The sequence below is a fragment of the Pantherophis guttatus genome, chromosome 2, assembly GCF_059756535.1.
Source record: "Pantherophis guttatus breed Tessera chromosome 2, ASM5975653v1, whole genome shotgun sequence".
Taxonomy (NCBI): domain Eukaryota; kingdom Metazoa; phylum Chordata; class Lepidosauria; order Squamata; family Colubridae; genus Pantherophis; species Pantherophis guttatus.
The window spans coordinates 2,711,273-2,734,783 of record NC_142064.1 but is presented as its reverse complement, the minus strand read 5'-3'; the positions used below and the strand labels follow the sequence as shown (position 1 = coordinate 2,734,783).

Below are 23,511 nucleotides of genomic sequence, written 5' to 3'. Positions count from 1 at the left end.
CAAACCTCTACCTCCCTAGCACTGATGATGTTACCCAGTTGGAGCATGAAATGTCTGCAAGAAAACAACCAGGCTCAGAATTCTGGGTACTGAAGTCCACCCACTTTAAGGGGCCAAAGCTAAGAAACATTGCTATTAAGACTTGAGACTTAAGACTATATGGTGGACTTGCAAGAAAGTGAAGGCTTTTTGGATAAAAATTTGGTGGGTTATGCAAAATGTTCTGAAGAAAAAACTCCAATTTTCTCCTCAATTGTTTTTATTGGGTATAGTTAAGGGTTTTTCAGTGGGTGAAACAAAATTGATATTGTATATGGTGACAGCAGCTAGGTTACTGATTGGTCAATATTGGAAAAGGGATGTTTTGCCTACTATTGAAGAATGGACTTTGAAGGTGGCCAGTTTTGCAGAAATGGCGAAGATATCAGCGTACTTAAAAGACCGGACTCAAGAGACCTATGCATGGGAGTGGAAGAAATGGATAGATTATGTGCAGAATAAATATCAAACTAGGAAGTACCCAGATAGCTTTTAGCTGAATGTGGTGTAGAAATGTATAGTACACAGAGGGGTAGAATAGTTGAATGTTATGTAGAGATGTATAGTACACAGAGGGGTAGAATAGATGGGCGGTAAAGTATGATACAATATGAAGTGGATTTGGATTTCACCTTGGGGAAGTCATGGGAGGAGGGGAGGGTTAGGGAGAGTTAGGGAGGGAAAGGGGAAATGGGAAAATTTGTATTTGTAAAACTTTTTCAATAAATAAATAAATAAATAAATAAATAAATAAATAAATAAATAAATAAATAAATAAATATTCCACAATTAAAAAAAAAAAAAAAGACTTGAAAGAACAGAAAATTCCTGCATCCCACGAAAGGAAATTTATTCTTTGGAAGACAGAAAGAGATGAGCCTCTCTGAGGGTGCCTTGCATGTCCTCGTATTCTGCAAGTCTGCAGGCCTCGCTGAGGGTCAGCCAGCGGAAGGCCTGGTGCTCTGAAGAAAGCTTGATCTCCGTGTCCTGGTCATTCAGCTCGGCAAGCCAGTAGACCACGGTTTTGGGTTTGCCTCTGACCACGTAATTCAGTTCCTTCTTAAAACCTTCCAGGATGGTGAACTGGCTGGAGGCCAGCCCAGCCTCTTCCTGGGTCTCTCGCAGGGCTGTGCGCAGGTCATCTTCCCCGGGGTCTACGTGGCCTGATGAGAGAAGACAAAGCAGGGGTTTCAAAACAGGACAGCCCCCTTCCCTGTGAAATTCTCTAGAGCGGTGTTGTCCAACTTGGGAAGATGGGTGGACTTCAAGTCCCAGAATTCCCCAGCCGGCATGCTTTCTTGATATGCTGGGTGACTTTGGGCCAATCACCAGGAGATGGAGAGTTCTAGTCTCACCTTTGGCACCAAAGCCATCTGGGGGATCTTGGACCAATCACTAGGAGATGGAGAGTTCTAGTCCCACCTTTGGCACCGAAAGCCACCTGGGGGATCTTGGACCAATCACTAGGAGATGGAGAGTTCTTGTCCCGACTTTGGCACCAAAGCCACCTGGGGGACTTTGGGCCAATCACTAGGAGATGGAGAGTTCTAGTCCCGTTTTTGGCATGAAAGCAATCTGGGTGACTTTGGCCAATCACCAGGAGATGGAGAGTTCTAGTCTCACCTTTGGCACCAAAGCCACCTGGGGGATCTTGGACCAATCACTAGGAGATGGAGAGTTCTAGTCCCGTCTTTGGCATGAAAAGCACCTGGGGGATTTTGGGCCAATCACTAGGAGATGGAGAGTTCTAGTCCTTCCTCAGGCGTGAAAGCCAGCTGGATGACTGTTGGCCAAACACCAAGAGGCAGTGAGTTCTAGTCCTGCCTTTGGCACGAAAGCCACCTGAGGTATTTTGGTGACTTTTTTTTTTTTTTTTTTGCTTTAATTTATATGCCGCCCTTCTCCGGAGACTCAGGGCGGCTTACAATGCGTTAAGCAATAGCCTTCATACTTTTGTATATTTATACAAAGTCAGCTTATTGCCCCCACAATCTGGGTCCTCAATTTACCTACCTTTGAAAGGATGGAAGGCTGAGTCAACCTCGAGCCTGGTGAGATTCGATCTTACAGTAATTGCAAGCAGCAGTTGTTAATAACAGTGCTTTAGTCCACTGTACTACAGGCTCTTAAAAGCCTGTAGTACTTTAGGCCAGTCCCTCTTTCTCAGCCCAGCCCACCACCCTGAGTAGGGTAAACAGGAAGAGGAAAGAGTATTAGGTATGTTTGCCCCCTTGAGCTACCTATAAAATATACAGTAAAGGCGAAATAAAATCTAATAAATGAAGAAAGTTGAAGAAAGTAGAGAGTAGGATCCATCTCCAGAGCTGATGCCCAAAAGGTAGCTCGGGGTTTTTCAACCTCGGTGACTTTAAGATGGGTGGACTTCAACTCCCAGAATTCCCCAGCCAGTCTGCTTTCTTGGTCGGCTGATCTCCCTCCCCAGGAACAACTCAGTGGCTCCATATCCAGTAGCAACCGCAGAGCTCTCCTTCAGACAGCAAGGTGAGTAACCCACCTTTAGGGGGTGTCCAGTGATGGATGCCGTAGGAGGTTTGCAGAAGGAGGTACTCAACGTGGCCGTCCGTAGCTGCAGTAGCACATGCCTTGGGTAACCTTCTGAAGATAATCAAGCCACAGGCTCTTAAGCTCATGCTGCTCTTACCCAAAAGGAACAGAAAGGAGCAGTGTTAGCAGATGGCAAACTCTGAAATGGGGGCGGAGCAGGCCACCCCACAACCTGGGTGGAGTTAAAGGCAAGAAATAGACCTGAAGGCACCATTCACCAAAGGCATTTCACAAGTCTTAACACTGATGATGTTACCTAGCTGGGTAATTAAACGTCTGCAAGCTCGTAGAGCAACAGCATATTCCTCCTCCTCTCCTCATACCTCACTGCCTTCTACCACTGATGATGCTACCTAGTTAAGTAGTGAAATATCTGCAAGGAAATAACCAAGCTCAGAGCACCAAGGACTCCACAGTTGAACCCCGAGCTACAAATATTCACTTCTTTTGGTATCTATCTGTCTGCCTATCTGTCTGTCTATCTAATTAATACTAACCAACAATCAAGTAGTAAACGACACCTTAGTCAAGGACCTTCCAAGAACACTCCCACCAACACTAACATGATTAGTAGAACATGAAGAGGGAGCAAACCCCACTCCTTTCTAGCCTTGATGATGTTACCTAGTTGGGTAATCAAATGTCTGCAAGAAAACCACCAAGATCAGGGAGCATCAGAGCCCATGGTCCTCCTCCTCTGTTCCACAATCCCCACTTCCTTCTAGCACTCATGATGTTACCTAGTTGGGTCATGAAACATCCACAAGAAAATCAAGCTTAGAGAGCATCAGAGTCCATGGACCTCCTCCGCCTCCACTCCCTTCTAGCACTGATGCTGTTACCTAGTTGGGTCATGAAACGTCTGCAAGACAACTACAAAGCTCAGAGAAGACCAAAGGACCCCACAGTTCAACTCTGAGCTACAGATCTTCTCTTCTATTGATCCCTTTCACAAGTTTGTGAGTGGCCCAAAACAGGGGTGAAATCCAGCAGGTTCTGGAGAACCGGTAGCGGAAATTTTGAGCAGTTCAGAGAACCAGCAAATACCACCTCTGGCTGGCCCCGGAGTGGGTGGGAGTGGGGATTTTGCAATATCCTTCCCCCAGGAGTGGGTGGGAATGGGGATTTTGCAATATCCTTCCCCCAGAAGTGAGGAGGGAATGGAGATTTTGCAATATCCTTCTCCCAGGAGTGGGGAGAGAATGGAGATGGGAGGGAATGGGGATTTTGCAATATCCTTCTCCCAGGAGTGGGGTGGGAATGGAGATTTTGCAGTATCCTTCCCCTGCCACGCCCACCAAGCCACACCACGCCCACCAAGCCACGCCCATAGAACCGGTAGTAAAAAAAAATGGATCTCCCCACTGGCCCAAAGTCACCCATTGAGGGCCATAGTTGAGAGTGGTCTCGAACCTGGATCTCCTTAGGCCCTATTTAAACTACTACACCAGGAGGGCTGCACTGGAGTTGATGCAAGACCCTCCCTCCCAATTAATAGCTTTGTGATCTGGGTTTCTTGGCGCCTTTTACAGGTTAAGTTGGGAGCCCCCTCCAGGTTGCAACTTTTCCTTTGCTGCAATCCTAACAGCAAATCATATTTTAATATGAATATTGTTGATATTTATTATTGTTATTAATAGTAGTAGTAACTGCACGTGATTGCAATCAGATGCACTAAACAATGCACAATTTATAGGGAGCTCAGCTGAACAAAGGCCATCAGGCTGAGCCCCCACCAACCCGGCGGACCCCACTGAGAACCACCCGCGGTAGCAACCCGGCATACCTGTCCAAGCAATTCTGCTAAAAAAAAAAAGCAAGTCCAGAAAGCTGGACTTCAACTCCCATAATCCCCCAGTCTTGTGGGGAGTCTTGTTCGGAGGCTTCGGATTGGGTAAAACACAACCCGGCAGTATTGAGAATATTTTCTCCAATTGGCTTCCATTCTTGTCAATCTCAATGTGGTCACCTTCTCGACCAATCGCAGTCATGCTGATAGCTGTTGGTACAACCGATACTTCCTGCTTACACCCGCTGAGGCGACTCCATCCAATCAGCGAGCGACAACGACAGAAGGCGTGGCCGATTTGGAGGATAGAATTATGATTGGCTTCGATAGCTTGACAGATAGGGGGAGAAGACCACTAGAAAGATAGACTTTTAAAGACGGTCTCCGCAGCCGCTGCCGCTTTTTCTATGTCTTTTTCCCGCTCCTTTTTACCCTCCTCCTTTTTGATTGGATGATATAGGCCTCACCTACTTCCTCCAACATCGTTTTATTGGACGGCTGAGCTGACGTAAGCGGCGCGCCAAAGCGGCGCGAGGGTTTGAAGCCAGGCTTGGTCGCGTCGTCATGGAAACGCGGCCTCGCCGGTTCTTTTCTCACCGCGCTGGGAGTGAGAGAAGCTCCGGGGATTTCGCGGAAGCTCCGCCGCGGGAGACAGTCAGACCGAGAGAGAGTTCGCCGTGGGAAAGGCTAAGGAAGCAGCCCTCCGGTAAGAACGGTGGCGCGGAAAGAAAGGACGCGGTTCCTCGCCGAGCCAGGCCTCGGCCCTGTTGCCATGGCAACGGGCGCGCAGCGTAGATCCTGAGGCACAATAATAATAATAATTATTATTAATAATAATAATAAATCAATGAATTAAGATAGAAACTGTGACCGTTTAAAAGTGATGCTTCGCTTCCCGCTGGATTTTTTTCTCCCTTCTGTGAACAAAGGGTGGCCAGACCCTGTTTTAATCTACAGGTCGTCCTCGATTTATGACCACAATCGAGCCCAACATGTCTGCTGTTAAGTGAGACATGTGCTAAGTGAATTTTGCCCATTGTACGACTTCTCTTTCCTCAGTTGTTAAGTGAGGTTGATGTTAGTGACCCGGTTGTTAAGTGAATCCGGCTTCCCCATTGACTCTCGTTCATCGGAAGGTCGCAAAAGGAGATCACGTGACCTTGGGACCCAGCAGTGGTCGTAAGTATGAACCAGTGGCCAAGCGTCTGAATGTTGATCGCGATTGGATGCTGCAAAGGTCGTAAGTGTGAAACAGGGTCCTAACTCTCTCTTTTTCAGTGCCGTTGTAACTTTGAACGGTCACTAAATGAACTATTGTAAGTTGAGGATTTATCTGTGTTAGGTTGTTTAAAGTGTGTGGGGGGGGGAGGAAAAAAATGCAGAAAGTCCTGGAATCTCCAAGGAGAATCGAGGGGAAAGGAGAAAAATGTACAGTAGTCGCCAAAATTGTGGAAACCTTTTGGGAAAAGTTATTTTCCCAAGTTTATTTTCTAAAACTAGCTAATAACAGCACTTTTTTTATTTGGAGTAGTCCCATAAAATTATAAATCAGTGGAAAGATAATTGAATCAAGAATGTAATGCAATAACTTTTATGAAGGATTTGCTATTTGAATAGCAGTTACAGTATAAAGAAGAAAAGGGAAACAGATAGAAAAAACGAGATATACAAAAATGATCACCATAGAAAAAATGAGATATGCAAATATGATCCCCATGTCAGTTAATACTTAGTTGGGTAACCTTTAGCATGAACGACAGCCTTACAATGCCTTCCCATGGAGTGAACCAAGTCTTTTAGTTCTGCAGCTGTTATCATGTGAAACCAAGATTGAATGATGGCTTCTATTAATTGGGTTTTATTGCTGGGTCACTTCTGACTAATAAGTTTCTTTTCCATAGATTTTCAATTGGGTGAAGGTTATTGGGCTATTCTCAGGCCATTCCAGCAGTGGAATAGGATTATCTTGAAACTCCCAAAAAAAAAAAAAAAAAAAAAGTGGTGTTATTAGCCATCAAACCTCAAAAATACACTTTTCCCAAAAGGTTTCCACAATAGTACAGCCACTACTGTAAGTTTTCCTTGCCTAGTGTGGGATTCATTCTCTAGTTTTGAAATAAACACCAGCCAAAAACTTCCAAGAGAAAACAATAGTAATTTTATTTACTGCTTTGCAAAGAGGGTGAACTACGCACAAGCGGTTACAGTGAACACACCTTAAATTATCAATACATTTTCTTTATACTCCCTATTGCTATATACAAATTTACCTCCCACCTTTTCCTCACTTGGCTTAGTACTCATGCCGTCACAACTTAGACTTAGAAGACATAGAAATAACTTTATTGTCACTTTGAATGTACACTAATTGGCATACATTAAAATGAAAATTCATTGCATTCAGGTCTCAAAGGGTCACCACCTCCAATATACACTGCATGAACATGACAAAAGCAAATAAATATGCATATACCCACTGTTCTGTCCCCGTCCCACACGCACACACACCAACAGACTTTCAAGAGTTAAAGACCAAACCAGCCGCAAAATCCTTTTCCTTAAGATAACGGAACTTGGCAACAACCTAGTGGCTGCCTGCCAAGAGTTTATTACTTACGAAGAGGAGAGATAACTTCTCCCCACTTCTGATACATCGAAGAAAACAGCTCAATAATTACAGAGTCAATCAAGTCCAGAGATAATCCAGCAAAGTCTATAGCAAAAGTCCGGCAATGCAGAATGGCGTGGAAACTTTCAGCTTTGTTCGTCACAAGGTTTGACTGGCCACCACACTCCCTTTTATATCCTCTGGGGTGTGGTCCAGTGACTCAGCCTAATCTCGGGCACGCCTTTTCTTCTGTTGCGCGCGCTTATCTCTGCGATGCTGGCGTGGATCCAGCCAAAACTCATTACCCTCATCACTGTCCACCTGTGGCTGCATGGACATGCTTGGCCCCGGCCCTATCTTTTGCCCTTCGGCGGACACCGAAGGCATTGCCAGAGAGGAGGGTCCTGGAGAGGGAGGCCTTGCCAACTCCTCTCCTTCACTCTCGGAGTCCTCTCCTGCTGATGACACAGGCTCAGGTAACGGAGCCACAACACCCACATACATTATATGACATGGAGAAACAACACAGTCCAGTTCAGATGTATACATGTACATGGCGAGAAAAACCTATCCGAAGTGTCTAAAGTGAATATATTATCTCCGCCCCTGATTACATCTCCCATTACTCTAATTCTATGCCCCCCCCGTCCTTGTTTACAAACTACCTTTTATGGTCCTAGTTCCTAGGACCATAGAGTATATCATATCAGCAAATTCTGGTTAATACCGGGTTTTAGCATAGCAGAGACCTCTGATCCTAGCTCCTACATACAGTTTTCAAGTTTCAGCCTAGCTCATGAGATTAGAAATTTATTTATTTATTATTCATATTTCTATGCCACCCACTCTCCGAGGACTCTGGGCGACTTACACCAAAGACAGTATACTAAATAGCATATTGCCCCCAACAATCTGGGTTTTACCCACCTCGGAAGGATGGAAGGCTGAGTCAACCTTGAGCCGGTGAGATTTGATCCGCTGATCTGCTGAACTAGCAGTCAGCTGAAGTAGCTGCAGTACTTCACTCTAATCACTGCGCCACCTCGGCTCTTTTTAAATATATACAATGTAGTTTCTTGCTCCTGGGGAGGAAAGATATGGCAAATCTAGACAGCATACTAAAAAGCAGAGACATCACCCTGCCATCAAAAGTGCGTATAGTCTAGGCTATGGTTTTCCCAGTTGCAACGGATGGCTGTGAAAGTTGGACTATAAGGAAGGCTGAGTGCCAAAAAATGGAGGCCTTTGAACTCTGGTGCTGGAGAAGACTCCTGCGAGTCCCTTGAACTGCAAGGCCATCCAACCGGTCAGTCCTAGAGGAGATCAACCCTGACTGCTCTTTAGAAGGCCAGATCCTGAAGAGGAAACTCAAATATTTTGGCTACCTAATGAGAAGGAAGGACTCCCTGGAGAAGAGCCTAATGCTGGGAACGATGGAGGGCAAAAGAAGAAAGGGACGGCAGAGAATGAGGTGGCTGGATGGAGTCACTGAAGCAGTCGGCGTGAGCTTCAATGGACTCCAGAGGATGGTAGAGGACAGGAAGGCCTGGAGGAATGTGGTCCATGGGGTCACGATGGGTCGGACACGACTTCGCAACTAACAACAACAGTTTCTTCACAGGCTAATATGTCTTCTGTGGTTTCAGTAAAAACCATAGGCTCTGTTTCCCACACTTTGAACCATCACTAAATGAACTGTTGTAAGTCGAGGACTACCTATATTAGGTTGTTTAAAGTGGTGGTGGGGGTTTAGGGAAAAAGTAGTAAGTCCTGGATGGAAGAAAAGTCTTGGAATCTCCAGGGAGAATCGAGGGAAAGGGGTGGGGGTGGGGGGGAATGTATGTTTTTCTTGCCTACGAATGACTGAAATGCATTTTCCTTTGGGAGCCGCCAGAGAGAGAGAGAGCCATGAATTGAATTGAATTGAATTGAATACTTTATTTGGCTAAGCGTGTTTAGACACACAAGGAATTTGTCTCTGGTACAGAGCACTCAAGAGTACAGGTAGTCCTCGACTTACCACCGTTCATTTAGTGACCCGTCAAATTTACAACGGCGCTGAAAAAAAGTGACTTATGACCGTTTTTCACACTTACGACCATTGCAGCATCCCCATGGTCTCATGATCGAAATTCAGACGCTTAGCAACTGGCTCATATTTATGACGGTTGCCGTATCCTGGGGTCACGTGGTTCCCACTTGCGACCTTCTAACAAGCAAAGCCCTTGGGAAGTCAGATTCACTTAACAACCGTGTTACTAACTGAACAACTTGCAGTCTGTCTATCTAAATGAATACAGGTAGTCCCCGACTTACAACAGTTCATTTAGTGACTGTTCAAAGTTACAACGGCATTGAAAACTGTGACTTATGACCATTTTTCACAGCTATCTGTGATATCTATCACAGCTATCTTTTCATAGCCTGAAGGGAAAAAAAACGCAGATTGTTGTCCAAAGACACTTTACTCCAGCTCAAGAACGAAGCAATTAAAAACATAATGGATGCAATGGCTTCCTTTCTTTTAGGTAGAACAAGGGGTGAAATGCTCCTGGTTCGGACTGGATCGCCCGATCCGGTAGTGATGGAGGCGGGTGGTTCGGAGAACCGGTTGCAAAAATCCCTGCCCCCCCACCATGCCCAGCTGAGCTGCACAATCATCAGAGGCTTTTTTAAAAAAAAATTTAAAATCATTTTTTCTACAACCTCTTCGGACGAAAAAATGCTTTTAAAAGTAAAAAAAAAAAGCCTCTGATGATTGCGCGGTTCTGCTGGGATCGTCAGAGGCTTTTAAAAGCATTTTTTCTACAACCTCTTCAGCTGAGGGGGTTGTAGAAAAAATGCTTTTAAAAGTAAAAAAAAAAAAAAAGTTGCCCAGTCACATTACCCCCCCCCCCCCACACACACACACCAAGCCACACCCACAGAACCGGTAGTAACAAATTTTACATTTCACCACTGGGTAGAACGATAATGAGGAAAGCATCCTTGGACTCCAGGACGCTCTGCTGACAGGAAAGAATTTACTATTTTCAGCTTCCTGGGATAACCCAGGAAGTCTTGTTTTACTCAGGCCCCAGGAAAACGAGAGGCTTCCAGACGCCCCCGTCAGCTGTTGCTTGAAAGCAGATGCTCTCTATCCCTTGTGGTGCAGAGGCTTCTCCAGTGAGCTCATCAGGCTAAGATTAGCATGGAAGAACAATCAGGAAATTGATGAGGTTCGGTTGCTTTCACAGACGCTCCTTGACTTATGAACACGGTTGAGCCCAGCATTTCTGTGGCTAAGCGAGACGTTTGTTAAATAAGCTTGGCCCCCGTTTTACGACTTCCCTCCCTCATCACATTTGTTAACTGAATCATTGCGGTTCTTAAATTAGTAGCCCGGTTGTTAAGTGAATCTGGCTTCCCCGTGGACTTCGCTTGTCAGAAGGTCTCAAAAGGGGATCAGCTGACCTTGGGACACATAAATGTGTCCGTCATAAATATCAACCAAAATATGAATTTTGATCACATGACCACGGGGATGCTGTAAAGGTCGTAAATGTGAAAAACGGCCATATGTCACACCAGTGCTGTTGTAACACTAAACGGTCACAAAATTAAGTCAAGGACTACCTGTATTGGAGCACCCAAAGGTGCTTTTTCCGAAAGGCAGCTGGGCTTCCTTTTTCTTTTTAAAAGTGTTTCGCTTCTGATCCTAGAAGCTTCTTCAGTACTGAAGAAGCTTCTTGGATGAGAAATGAAACGTTTTCAAAGGAAAGCAAAACAAAAAAGTCCATTTGCTTGAAAAAAAGCACTTTTGGGACAACCATGACTTGGATGGTGGAGAATCTCCATAGACATTTTATTGGCGCAGTATTTCCAGTTGCTTTGACATCGATAGAACTCTGAGATTTTTTTATTCCTTCATTCTTCCTCTCAAACTTTGCTCCTTAGAAAACGTGGGAAAAATTGGCAGAAGGGAGAATTATGAGAGTTTAGATATACCACGGGAAGGCTAAGATGTTACCAGTAGTTCATGGCTGCGGTGTTTTCTTGTGAAGAGATCAGTCAGGTGGCATTCCTCCAGGGAAATACAGGTATGCCTCAACTTACAACCATTCATTTAGCAAACGTTTGAAGTTACAACAGCACGGAAAAATGTGACTTACCACCAGTCCTCACACTTAGGACCGTTAACAGCATCTCACGATCACATGATCAGAATTCAGACTCTTGGCAAGCGACACGTGCTTAAGTTACAACGGCACTGAAAAAAGTGACTTGTTACCTTTTTTCACACTTATATGACCGTTGCGGCATTTCCAGGGCCACATGATCAAAATCCAGTGGCTTGGCAACTGGCTCATATCTATGACAGCTGCAGTCTCCTGGGTTATGTGATCCCCCTTTTGCGACGTTCGGACAAGCAAAGTCAAGGGGGAAGCCGGGTTCACTTAACAACCAGAAGTGGATTAAAACCTGAAGTGATTCACTTAAAAAATGTGACAAGAAAGGTCGTAAAACGGGGGCAAAATTCACTTTACCGATGTCTCACTTAGCCGCAGAAATGTTGGGCTCCATTGTGGTTGTAAGTCGAGGACTACCCGTGGTCACATTCTGAGGAATGCGATGGAATGATCTCCTTTGAAGAAGGCAAGGTTATTCCTAGGAGCCCCAGGATCGTTTTTCATTGAGAAAAATAGACCGAAATGACAGCAGCTGCGCTCGATGGAAGGGAAATTTAAATCTGGATGCAAAATTCTTCCCCACCCCAGATCCCCATCCTGGTTGCTTATTTAATCCTAAGAGAAATTTCTTGGGGGTTTAGCATGTCTCAGCACTCAACTCATTTTTAGAAGACCTCAATGATGTGACTATAATGCAATTTCTTTTTTTTTTTTTTTCAAGGAGACGGCATGGAGCCATTTTTTATATCTTTGTATGGTTGTGGGTATCTCTCCCTTATCACATAATATGAGTTTAATACAGGTAGTCCTTGACTTACGACCGCAAGGGAGCCCAAAATTTTGGTTGCTGCGTGAGACAGTTGTTTTGTCCCATTTTATGACTTTTTTTGCCACCGTTGTTAAGTGACTCTGGCTTTCCCATGGATTTTGCTTATCAGACCCCCGAGATGTTGCAACCGTCATAAATATGAACCAATTGTCAAGCCTATGAATGTAAATCACACAGGGAGGCTGCAATGGTCGTAAGTGTGACACATTAAAGACCTGTGGACTTCAACTCCCAGAATTTCCAGCCAGCTCTGCAGTTTTTCCAGTGTCGTCGTAACTTTGACGGGTCACTAAACAAACAGTTGTAAGTTGAAGGCTACCTGCATTAGGTAATCAGTGTAGCTTGCCAAACAGAAATAACAAATAGGACTAATTTAACTCTTATTTATTGGATTTATATGCCGCACTTCTCCCGAAGGACTCAGGGCGAACTGGGCAAACTCTTAATCTGCATAGCTTTGCTGCCTGCAATTAAAGTAAGTTCGAATCTCGCCAGGCTCAAGGTTGACTCAGCCTTCCATCCTTTCTAAGGTAGGTAAATTGAGGACCCAGTTTGTGGGGGCAATAAGCTGATTTTGTATAAAATATACAAAAGTATGAAGGCTATTGCTTAACGCATTGTAAGCCGCCCTGAGTCTCCGGAGAAGGGCGGCATATAAATCAAATTTAAAATAAATAAATTAAAAAATATATTTTTCTATTCGTCTTTTACATTCAAGCTGCCCAGAGTTGCCCTTTAGAGGAGATGGGAGGCATAAAAATTTAATAAATAAATAAATAGCCTGTCCATCTGCATCCTGGACCAGCTGCAACTTTCTACTTATTTTCAGGGGCAGCCCCGTTTTGTATATTATCATGGAATTGTATCTATAGAGAGGATGGGATGGGATGGGATGGGATGGGATGGGATGGGATGGGATAGGATAGAATAGAATAGAATAGAATAGAATAGAATAGAATAGAATAGAATAGAATAGAATAGAATAGAATAGAATAGAATAGAATAACTTTATTGCCCAAATGTGATTGGACACATAAGGAATTTGTCTCTGGTGTATAAGCTCTCAGTGTACATAAAAGCAATAAGTGATAAATCATGATCATAGTCATCGTAAAAATACATTCATCCTAAATCATAAGATACAACACTTAGTGATAGTCATAGGATGCTAGATAAGCAAGCAACATGAAGTCATTCTAGGAAACTAAATAAAACAATATAAATTGTAAAGGTGCAAGCAACAAGGTTATAATCATAAGTAGAAAAGGAGAGAGGTAATAGGAAAGATGAGAAGATTAATAGTAATGCAGACTTACTAAATAGTTTGACCGTGTTGTGGGAATGAGTTGTTTAGCAGAGTGATGGCATTGGGGGGAAAACTGTCCTTGTGCCTAGTTGTTCTGGTGTGCAGGGCCCTATATAGTGTCATTTTGACAGTAAGAGTTGAAACAATTTATGTCCAGATTCCCACTTATCCAGGTCATGGTTGTCCCAAAGATGCTTTTTCAAAAGGCAACTGGACTTTTTTTTGCTCTTTCCCGAAGAACTGAACCGAAGAAGTTTCTTGGGTGAGAAGCAGAACATCTTCAAGGAAAAGCAGAGAAAGTCCAGTTGCCTTTTGAAAAAACATCTTTGGGACATTATACAATTATATTACCAATATAAAGATATTAGACTGCTGGAGCTCCTTTTAAAAGATGATTGGGGTAAAACTTACATCAGCAGCAGAGATGTCCACTCTGTAGATGTCCATGATTGTACAGGTAGGCCTTGACTTACGATCGTAATTGAGCCCAAAACTTTGGTTGTTAAGTAAGACATTTGTTAAGTGAGTTTTGCCCTGTTTTACGACATTTCTTGGCAAAGCTGTTAAATGAATCGCCACAATTGCTACATTAGTACTGGGATTATTAAGCGAATTTGGCTTTCCCGTAGATTTTTGCAAACGATGACCAGATGACCTTGGGGCACAGCAACAGTCATAAGTATGAGTCAGTTGCCAAGCATCTGAATTTTGATCACATGATCTTGGGGTTGCTGCAAAAATCGTAAGTGTGAAAAATGGTCATAAGTCACTTCTTTCAGTGCCATTGTAACTTTGAACCGGCCGCTAAGTGAACTGGGTTACCTGTACATTCCTAAGATTTTTAATCAAACCTCGTTTATCTTTTTGATTTAAATTCAAACCAAAAATTCAATGTGTGCCTCCACCGTAGGAGAAATCTCCCACGGGTTGAAAATATGTTCTGTCTTCTAAGTTGTTCTTAAATATTTTGCCCTAAACTCATTTAGATGTGCTGGGTCTGAAGTAAACTACCTTCATGTCAGGCCTAGCAATTTTAATACTTAAGATGGGAGCAGCTCCTTATCTCTTCATATAAGCCGATCGTTCTTCCTTTGTGCTGTGGCTTTTTGAAACCCATCCATCCATCCATATCCATTTCATACCCTCTGATCATTAACCAGGGTAGCACATGGCACAAACAGCTGCATCTTGGAAAGATGCCTCTAAATTTAGGCATTCTGATTTTCTGCTGCCTGAACCATTAAACTTCAGCTCTGTGGGAAAGCAAGTAAGTGATTATTGCAGCTCTCTTTGTTTCCTGTAAAGTTTTGGTCCCTGGGTGGAATTGACCGATTCACTAATTTCATTTTCTCTACACTCTGCAATAGCTCTGCAGGCTGCTTTTGAGAGTCTCGAATGAGGTGAGAAATGAGGCGGGAGAAATGAAAGCCATCTTTTAATTTAAAAAAAAAAGATGGAATGTAATTTCTTCTGCCTTTTTAAGGTTTATACATTTAAGTGGGAGGTTTGAGGCTGGTGGAATCTCTCTTCTACGCCAACTGATATTCTGCGGCTGTAATTTTGAAGGCTTCTCTTCGCCCTTTGGAATGAATTGCCCCCGGATCTTCGTAACATCTCTGATCTCCGGGTCTTTCGCTGTGCCCTCAAGACCCTACTGTTCCGACAGGCGGGGCTGTCTAATTGAATGATTTTAAATTGGGTTTTAATTTTGGGTTTTTAAAATTCGGCCAAAACTATTTAATGATTTTAATTAATTTTAATTATGATTATATATTTATGTTTTAATTTTGGCTGTATACCGCCCCGAGTCCTTCGGGAGGAGGGCGGTATATAAATAAAATAATAATAATAATAATAATAATAATAATATAATAATAATAATAATAATAATAATAATAATAATAATAATAATAATAATAATAATAATTATCATTATCATTATCATTATCATTATCATTATTATTATTAACCTAAGCGGGACAACAAAGAGAGTTCAGCTGAGTGGACTTTATGCAATGTATTAAGACAATTGAACTGTGGTTTTCTTTCTCTGATATTGTCATTTTTTAAAAAAAGGGTCAAAGCAATTGCAAGTATATATTACATTTTGAGTTTGGAACAAGCTATGAAGCTATCTGATAGATTAAGTAACTTTTTTTTTTAAAGGTCCAAATGAGAACTTAGGTCAAAAGAAGCAAGATCCAACACTTTTTGTTGTATCAAATTTTCAAACTAGTTTGGTGCAATTTTTAAGAGGGACAGTCTTTGCTGTTCGGCACCAACAAGAAATTAATTGTTATGGTATTTTAGTCGCTGATATATTTACTGTGAAGATTAAAGTTCTGTTCATCAGCCACATAAAACATTACTCCAAGTGGGTGCATTTATAAAGAAAAAAAAGATTATGAGGGGTATAAATATGCCCTAGACACTTTCTAGATCATATTGAGTTATATTTCCAGTATGCATTATCCATTTGTCTATGGGGAACTTTGGCAAACTTTTATACTTTAACTCCCTAATTGTTAGTCTGCTGCAGGGTAGTATTAAAAACAATTGAGGTTTTTTTTTAAAACCACATTTGTAAATATTATTTCATTTTTATTCTGCTGGGGTTCATAATAAAAATAGGATTTCCTTGTCCATTTAGTTCTGATGTTTAACTTCACTGAAATCCTATAAGGTATTTACTGGATGCTATTTCCAAGTAATAGCATAAGGCTAAGTGTTCCGCTGTATTATATTGCTTTCACATTGTATAAATTACTTTTTGTTTAATACAGGGTAGTCCTTGACCACAATCGAGGCCAAAATTTCTGTTGTTAAGTGAGATATTTGTTAAGTGTGTTTTGCCACGTTTTGCGACCTTTCTTGCCACGGTTGTTAAGTGAATCATTGCAGTTGATAAGTTAGCAATATAGTTGTTAAGTGAATCTGTCTTCCCCCTTGACTTTGCTTGTCAGAAGGTCGCAAAAGGGGATCACCTGACCCTGGGATGCAGCAACGGTCATAAGTATGAACCAGTTGCCCAGCAACTGAATTTTGATTACACAATCACAGAGATGCTACAAAGGTTGTAAGTGTGGAAAATGGCCCTTAGTCACTTTTTTCAGTGGCATTGTAACTTTGAACCTTCACTAAATGAACTGCTGTAAGTCGAGGACTATCTGTATTGACAAATATTGGCCCTTTTTATAGAATTGAATGATGAAGACTGGGCATTGGGGGATTGTGCGACAATGGGCTTTGTCGCCTGTGAACTTTCCCATGTTCGTGATAAATGGGTAATCCTTGATTTATGACCGCAGTTGGCATGGGAATTTTGGTCACTAAGCGACGCAATTGTTAAGTTCCATGTAATAAATCCATAGCAAGCAAGACTCCGGGGCATGTAGGTTCTTCAAAGATTACTTTTATTTAGAATTGTCATATTGGCACTTACCTGGTGAAAACTGACTCTGAGGGTCCCCTCGGTTTTCACCTAATTAAAAGTAAAAGCTTTTTCACTTTCTCAAAACTATCAGTCACATGGTCCAATCACGGTGTGGTCGGGCAACCGGGTAGCATCACTCCGCCTTCCTCCGAACCAGGTGTGAGAATGTCCTTGGTTCCCAAGAGAAAGTATTTTGTTTTGGCTACAGAATCCCCTCTATCTCAAATCCCCCCACCCTCCCTATCCCTCCACTCCAGGGTGGCAACGCTGAAGCTGTCCAAATGGCTTCAGTCAGGTCAGCTTCAGGGTTGACACTTGGGCTCATTAAGCAAATCTGGCTTCTCCCATTGAGTTTGCTTGTTAGGAGCCGGCTGGGAAGGCCGCAGATCCCAACGGTGGGATTGCAAGTTGCTACAACCCTTGTAAACCCGAGCCATTTGCCAAGTGCCCAAATTGCAATCAAAGGATGGTTGAAACTTTAAGGCTGAGGCCTAAGGCATTTTTTCCAAGATGTCATAACTTTCAATTTGTTAAAAGTCCTGGACTACCTCTAACCTTCTAAGTTATTGCATTTACAGTCAATTTACTGGCATGAGATTAGAACACCCCCCCCCCATTTAAAAAAGTCCAAAAGACGGGCACAAAAAAAAAATTGGGAAAAGATACACAGTTGGCTAGAAAAGATGCTAGAGAATTGTGTAGATTTGAATTGTTTTTATTAGGTATAATATCAGAAAAGGGGGACATGGTGGCTCAGTGGCTAAGATGCTGAGCTTGTCAATCAAAAGGTCGTCAGTTCAGCGGTTCGAATCCCTAGTGCTGCGTAACGGGGTGAGCTCCAATTACTTGTCCTAGCTTCTGCTAACCTAGCAGTTTGAAAGCATGTAAAAAATGCAAGTAGACAAATAGGAACCACCTTTGGTGGGAAGGAACAGTGTTCCATGCACCTTTGGCGTTTAGTCACATGACCACGGAGACGGTTCTTTGGCTTTGAAACGGAGATGAGCACCGCCCCCTAGAGTCGGGAACGACTAGCACATATGTGCAAGGGGAACCTTTCCCTTTTTAACATTTTAAATATAAAATATTTAATATTTTAAGAAAAGTATGTAGTTAATATTACATGTCTTAACAGCAGCGAGGATTATCTTTGCACAATATTGGAAAAATGAAGAAGAGATGAAGAGATAATTAAGAAGATACTAGACTGTGCAGAAATGGATAGATTGATATTGAAAATTAAGCAGAAAGAAAACACAGAATCCTACCAAACATGGAATCTCTCTTACGAGTGGTTGGAAAAAAGGGTTGGAGATCAAGAATATAGTCAGAATTCTTAAGCAAATTAAATACCCAGACAACATGATGTTTATTAAGCAATATAATTAATAAAAAATAATCAATAAAATTTGAAGAAAAAAAAAAGCCACTGTCTTGATATACAAAAGTTTAATTTTGTCTGAAACTCTTTTCTTGACAACTTAGGCCACCGTGAGTAAGAAGATGGCCTCGTGTCTGTACGAATGCCTCTGTGAGGCGGAACTTCAAAAATATTACCCGCACTTTACTGCCCTCGGCTTCCAGAAGATCGACGAACTTGCCAAGGTCTCCATGAAGGATTACAGCAAACTCGGGGTTCATAACATGAAGGACCGCAAGCGTCTCTTCCAGCTCATTCGAATCATCAAGATGCTGCAGGCCGAAGAGGAAGCAGTCAGGAAAAAACAGGAAGATTTCCAGAAAAGTGCCCGCCGCCTGCGACCCCAGCTCACTCGCTCCGGCCCACGGAGACAACTTCATTTTGATTCCGAGAGAAAAGGGGAACGAAAAGAGGTTGAATCTGGGTCGTGCGCCTTATCTCACAGTTCTTCGAATGAGGGTAAAGAGGAGGCCGCTGCGGGATTTGGTCCTGATTCCGTCCACAAAAGACCCAGGAAGGACTCCTTAAAAGCAACCGCAAGCTGGACAGAGGACCAGCTGGTGGTCCCAGCGCCAAGTTCATCTAATGATGTTTTAGGAGACGCGGACATTTCCTTTGTACAGAGAGTAGCTCATATCTCGGGCTACAATTACGGAGTGCCTCATTCTCTCACCAGGTAATGATGTTTCGTTTGCATTTCTGTTCATGGCGAAGAGGGTGAAGGTTCTGTCCTATAGAGAACACAGAGTTGGAAGGGACCTTGGAGCAGTAGTGATATTCACTTACCTTCGCTACCGGTTTACCAATGGGAGTGCGAGCAACACCTACGCATACACAGAGCGTCCAAGATGACGTCCGGGTAGGCGGGGCACAGGGGGGGACATTGAAATATGTGTGTGGGCACGCGTGCGAACGCTTTCGGCACCTGAGGGAAAAAAGGCTCGCCATCATTGCCCTATTCCATTTCAGTCCCAAAGGTGCTTTTTTTTCAAGAAGCAAGTGGACTTTCTTGTTTTTTTTTTTCTTTTGAAGACGTTTTCCTTCTCATCCAAGAAGCTTCTTCAGCTCTGACTGGATGGTGGGGAATGGAAGGATTTATATTCCTTGATTCGTACTTATACCTATTTATACTTATACTCAAGGTCCTTGAAAGGGGAAGGCCCTTGAGTATGTATAAATAGGTATAAATCAAGGAGTACAAATCCTTCCATTCCCCATCCAGTCAGAACTGAAGAAGCTTCTTGGATGAGAAGCAAAACAATTTCAAAGAAAAACCAGAAACTCCAGTTTCTGCCTCTTGAAAAAAAGCATCTTTGAGGACAACCATGACTGGGATAATTGAGAATCTTCATCAACATGTACCATTTCAGACAAATAGCTATCCAATCTCTTCTTAAAATCCTCTAAAAACCTTCCACTGATCAATTGTTCTCACTGTCAGGAAATTTCTCCTTATTTCTAGATTGGATCGCTCTTTAATAATTTTCCACTCGTCACTTCTTGTCCTGCCCTCAGGTGCTTTGGAGAATAGGTCGAGAAACAGCCCCTCAGGTACTGGAAGGCAGCTATTATATCTCCACTGAACCTTCTCTTAGTTAGGAGAGACATGCCTAGTTCCTGCAACTCTTCATTGTACGATTTAGCCTCCAGTTCCTTTATCAGCTTCGTGGCTCTTCCCTCCCTTCCTTCCTTCCTTCCTTCCTTCCTTCCTTCCTTCCTTCCTTCCTTCCTTCCTTCCTTCCTTCCTTCCTTCCTTCCTTCCTTCCTTCCTTCTTTCTAGATTCTCAGCATCTTTTTTTTTTGCATTGTAGTGACCAGAACTGACCCACTATTCCAAGTGTGGCCCCATTAGTACAGTTCAGAGCGGTACCATCACTTCTCAGGACCATGATGCTCTCCCTCTCTTGATGCAGCCTAGGACTCTGTTGGCTTTTTTTTTAAAGACAAGTTTTATTAAATTTTTCTTTCACATACATATTTTCTGAACAGGGTATTGACCGGGTCATGTCTTTTACAACTTATGACATAATTATATGTTGATTTTTATGATCTATTCCAATCTTCTTTTTTATCTTTTCCAAATACAATTTACGTATTTCATTTTCTGCCGTGATATTCTTTTTCTCTACTTTTTTATCTTATCTTAATCTCTTCTTAATACATAATGTATAAACAGTATCCAGTATCCTATAAGAGCCTTGATAGTACAGTGGTCTACGCACCCTGTCATTAACACAGCTGCCTGCAATTACTGCAGGTTCGAATCTCACCAGGCTCAAGGCTGACTCAGCCTTCCATCCTTTCTAAGGTAGGTGAAATGAGGACCCAGATTGTGGGGCAATAAGCTGACTTTGTATAAATATACAAAAGTATGAAGGCTATTGCTGAGCACATTGTAAGCTGCCCTGAGTCTCCGGAGAAGGGCGGCATATAAATTAAAGCAAAAAAAAAAAAAAGTATCACCATCCACCCTTCAAATCCTAATTTCTTAGCATTGCTTCAATTAATTATCTTATTTCTCCATTTATAAAGTATATTTCTTTTAATCCCCATCACATTTTTTGGTTATAAACAATAAACTTCATCTTATCCAATTCTTACATTGAAACCCTGTCTGGGTTGGCTTTTTTGGCAGCTGAAGCACACGGCTGGCTCCTATTTAAATGATTGTCCACTAAGAAACTCTGATCCCTCTCACAATCACTGTTGAGAATATAATTGATGAGAGATTAAGTTTACCACAATAAAATAAAATGTTGATACTGGAGATTCTAAACACTATTTTTTTTTTAAAAAAAAAAATTGTATGCATATCCTTTTGCGTGTTTTCACCTGTATGACGTGATAACAGCCCATTTGAAATCCTCTTTGTGTAGAACGACTGCTGGTGAGAAAGAGACCCCATGGATCGAAACGGACAAGATCCGTGTGTGTGTGCGAAAACGCCCCCTCGGTTTACGAGAGGAGAGGCGTGGAGAAGTGAACATCCTCACGGTGGAAGACAAGGAAACGCTTCTGCTCCACGAGAAGAAAGAGGCCGTGGATCTCACACAGTACATCTTGCAGGTTTGTGTGTGTGAGTGAGTAAGTGAAAGAGGGAGGGGGAGAGAGAGGGGGGAGGGGAAGAGGGGGGAGACGGAGGGGAAGAAAGGAAGGGGGAGGAGAAAAGAAAGGGGGGTATGAGAAAGGGGGGGGAAGGAAAGGAGAAGGGAGGGGAAGAGGGAGAAGGGGAGGGGAAGAGGGGCATGGGGAGAGGGAGGGGAAAAGAAAGGGTGAGAGAGAGGGAGGAGAGAAGGGAAGGGGTGGGGAAGAACGGCAGGGGAGAGGAAAAGAGGGGAGGGGGAGAGGGAGTGGAAGAAAGGAAGGGGGGAGAAAAGGGGAGGGGAGGGAGGGGGAGAAGGAAAGGGGAGGGGAGGGGAAGAGGGGCATGGGGAGAGGGAGGGGAAAGGGGGAGGGGGAGAGAGGGAGAAGGAGGGAAGGGGTGGGGAAGAACGGCAGGGGAGAGGAAAAGAGAGGGGAGGGGGAGAGGGAGGGGAAGAAAGGAAGGGGGAGAAAAGGGGAGGGGAGGGGAAGAGGGGCATGGGGAGAGGGAGGGGAAAAGGGGAGGGGGAGAGAGAAGGGGTGAGGTGGGGAAGAACGGCAGGGGGAGAGGAAAAGGGGGGGTGGAAGAAAATTTTTTCTTTGTGATTCTTACCACAGCTCAACCTTTGTAACTGCTTTTTTAAGATTATCTCAATCTTTCCATCTTTCTATAGCTACACTGACTGCTTTCTTCCTTAGACATATCTACTTGAGATAGATAAATAAAATGAGACAGGTTATTTTTTCCCACCTGTATATCTGTTTGCTGTTGCTGATGGTGCTGCTTCTTGGCAGGTTTAATGTGGCTTTGCCCTATCAGAACGATCCAACTCCTCATAACTTTGAATGAATGCCTAGTTAAAGGAATTAAACCCTTTTTCTTGCACTCAATGTCCTTTCTGTTGTTTGCAGCATGTGTTTTATTTCGACGAAGTCTTTGGGGAGTCCTGTTCCAATCAAGACGTGTACATGAAGACGGCCCATCCTCTTATTCAACATGTATTTAGTGGGTAGAGTATCCTTGTTGAATATTTCTTCATTTTTATTGTTCAACTATCTTGGTGTTCAGTACTCAGACTCAGAATAGAGCTGGAAGGGACCTTGGAGGTCTTCTAGTCCAGCCCCCTGCTCAAGCAGGAGATCCTATACCATTTCAGACAAAGGGTTGTCCAGTCTTTCTCCAGTGATGGAGCACCCATGACTTCTGGTGGCAAGCAGTTCCACTGGTTAATTGTCCTCATCGTTAGGAAGTTTCTCCTCAAATCTAGGTTGCTTCTCTCCTTGATTGAGTTTCCATCCGTTGCTTCTTCTCCTGCCTTCTGGTACTTTGGAAAATGAATTGACACACACACACACCCCTTCTTTATGGCATTTTTGAATTTGAAGGCATTCTTATGCCTTCCAAACCCTCCAGTTCAGCAGTCTTTTCCGTTTTCGAGTGATTTTTGAGAATTGAAGTTTAATTTTCGCAAGAGGAGCAGTTTGGGGAAGGCTGATCCAGCACTTCAAAAGGAAGCAATGTGGATGGAGCTTTCAAGATACTCCGTGGGCCTTCTTCAGTACGAGAGTTGTCTCCTCTTTGCTGCCACACACAGTGATGTAATAAGCTTGTGTCCTATTTGGGATACCTCAACTCTTTGAAGGAGCTGCATCTTTTGCTGGGAAAGGCACAGCTGCAGGCAGGTGTTCCCACTGGGCCCAGTTGTAACCCCTGTCTGCACCCCTGTGCCCTCCCAGCAAAAGGTGCAGCTCCTTTAGAGAGTTGTAGCTGGATATTACATCGGTGCCCCTGCAAAAACTCCTAAACTAGAAGCTTCACCACATTGAGAGCAAAGAATTTATTTATTTATTTATTAGTCCAATTTATATGCCGCCCTTCTCCGTAGACTCAGGGTGGCTTACAATGCATTATAGCAATAGCCTGCATACTTTTTTTGTATATACCTGCTTAGTAGGGCTTTCGGGGCCCCGCCCCAAGCGGTGTTCTTTTTTATACAAAGTCACCTTATTGCCCCCACAATCCGGGTCCTCATTTTACCTACCTCGAAAGGATGGAAGGCTGAGTCAACCTTGAGCCTGGTGAGATTTGAACTCACACTAATTGCAGGCAGCTGTCAGCTAAGTGCTAGCACTTAACAGCACTTAGTCTGCTGCACCACCGTGGCTCTCTTTTAGAGAGAATTCTGCTCTCTATAATTCTGGCATTAGCACAACCCAGCCTTTGAAAACCATCGATAGCTTGCATTTATCCCAGGACCTGAGAGAGAAGGAT

The 23,511-nt window shown here is 43.2% G+C and overlaps 2 protein-coding genes across 10 annotated transcripts in view; one reads left to right on the top strand and one right to left on the bottom strand.

Moving 5' to 3' along the window:
• Positions 1-864: 864 nt before the first annotated feature.
• On the bottom strand, positions 865-23,303 carry NUDT2 (nudix hydrolase 2). Of its 2 annotated transcripts, none has more exons than XM_060684452.2 (3): positions 23,282-23,303; positions 2,555-2,691; positions 865-1,202 (listed from the first exon to the last, which is right to left on the bottom strand). In XM_060684452.2, the coding sequence occupies exons 2-3, from the start codon at positions 2,688-2,690 to the stop codon at positions 889-891; spliced, it is 450 nt and encodes a 149-aa protein (XP_060540435.1). In that variant the 5' UTR covers position 2,691; positions 23,282-23,303; the 3' UTR covers positions 865-888. The 2 variants fall into 2 exon arrangements, with proteins under 2 accessions (XP_060540435.1, XP_060540434.1); XM_060684451.2 differs by lacking the exon at positions 23,282-23,303 and adding an exon at positions 4,391-4,505.
• KIF24 (kinesin family member 24) overlaps positions 4,750-23,511 on the top strand; it is a 37,281-nt gene continuing 18,519 nt past the window's right edge. For 2 of the 8 annotated variants that reach the window (XM_060684449.2, XM_060684446.2), the window contains exons 1-4: positions 4,750-5,099; positions 18,224-18,834; positions 21,035-21,224; positions 22,152-22,249. In XM_060684449.2, the coding sequence (XP_060540432.2) occupies positions 18,242-18,834; positions 21,035-21,224; positions 22,152-22,249 (881 nt within the window). In that variant the 5' untranslated portion in view covers positions 4,750-5,099; positions 18,224-18,241. Of the gene's footprint in view, positions 5,100-13,933; positions 14,048-14,448; positions 14,706-18,223; positions 18,835-21,034; positions 21,225-22,151; positions 22,250-23,511 lie in introns of those variants that run through there. The other 6 variants (XM_087885471.1, XM_087885470.1, XM_060684448.2 and 3 more) reach the window with 5 other exon arrangements.

What these genes read in the sequence shown, in the direction of transcription:
- NUDT2 (XM_060684452.2), bottom strand. Translation starts at nt 2,690, where the DNA reads ATGAGCTTAAGAGCCTGTGGCTTGATTATCTTCAGAAGGTTACCCAAG. An exon ending in TCACTGGACACCCCCTAAAG is followed by an intron (nt 1,203 to 2,554) that starts GTGGGTTACTCA and finishes TTCTCTCATCAG; the next exon opens with GCCACGTAGACCCCGGGGAA.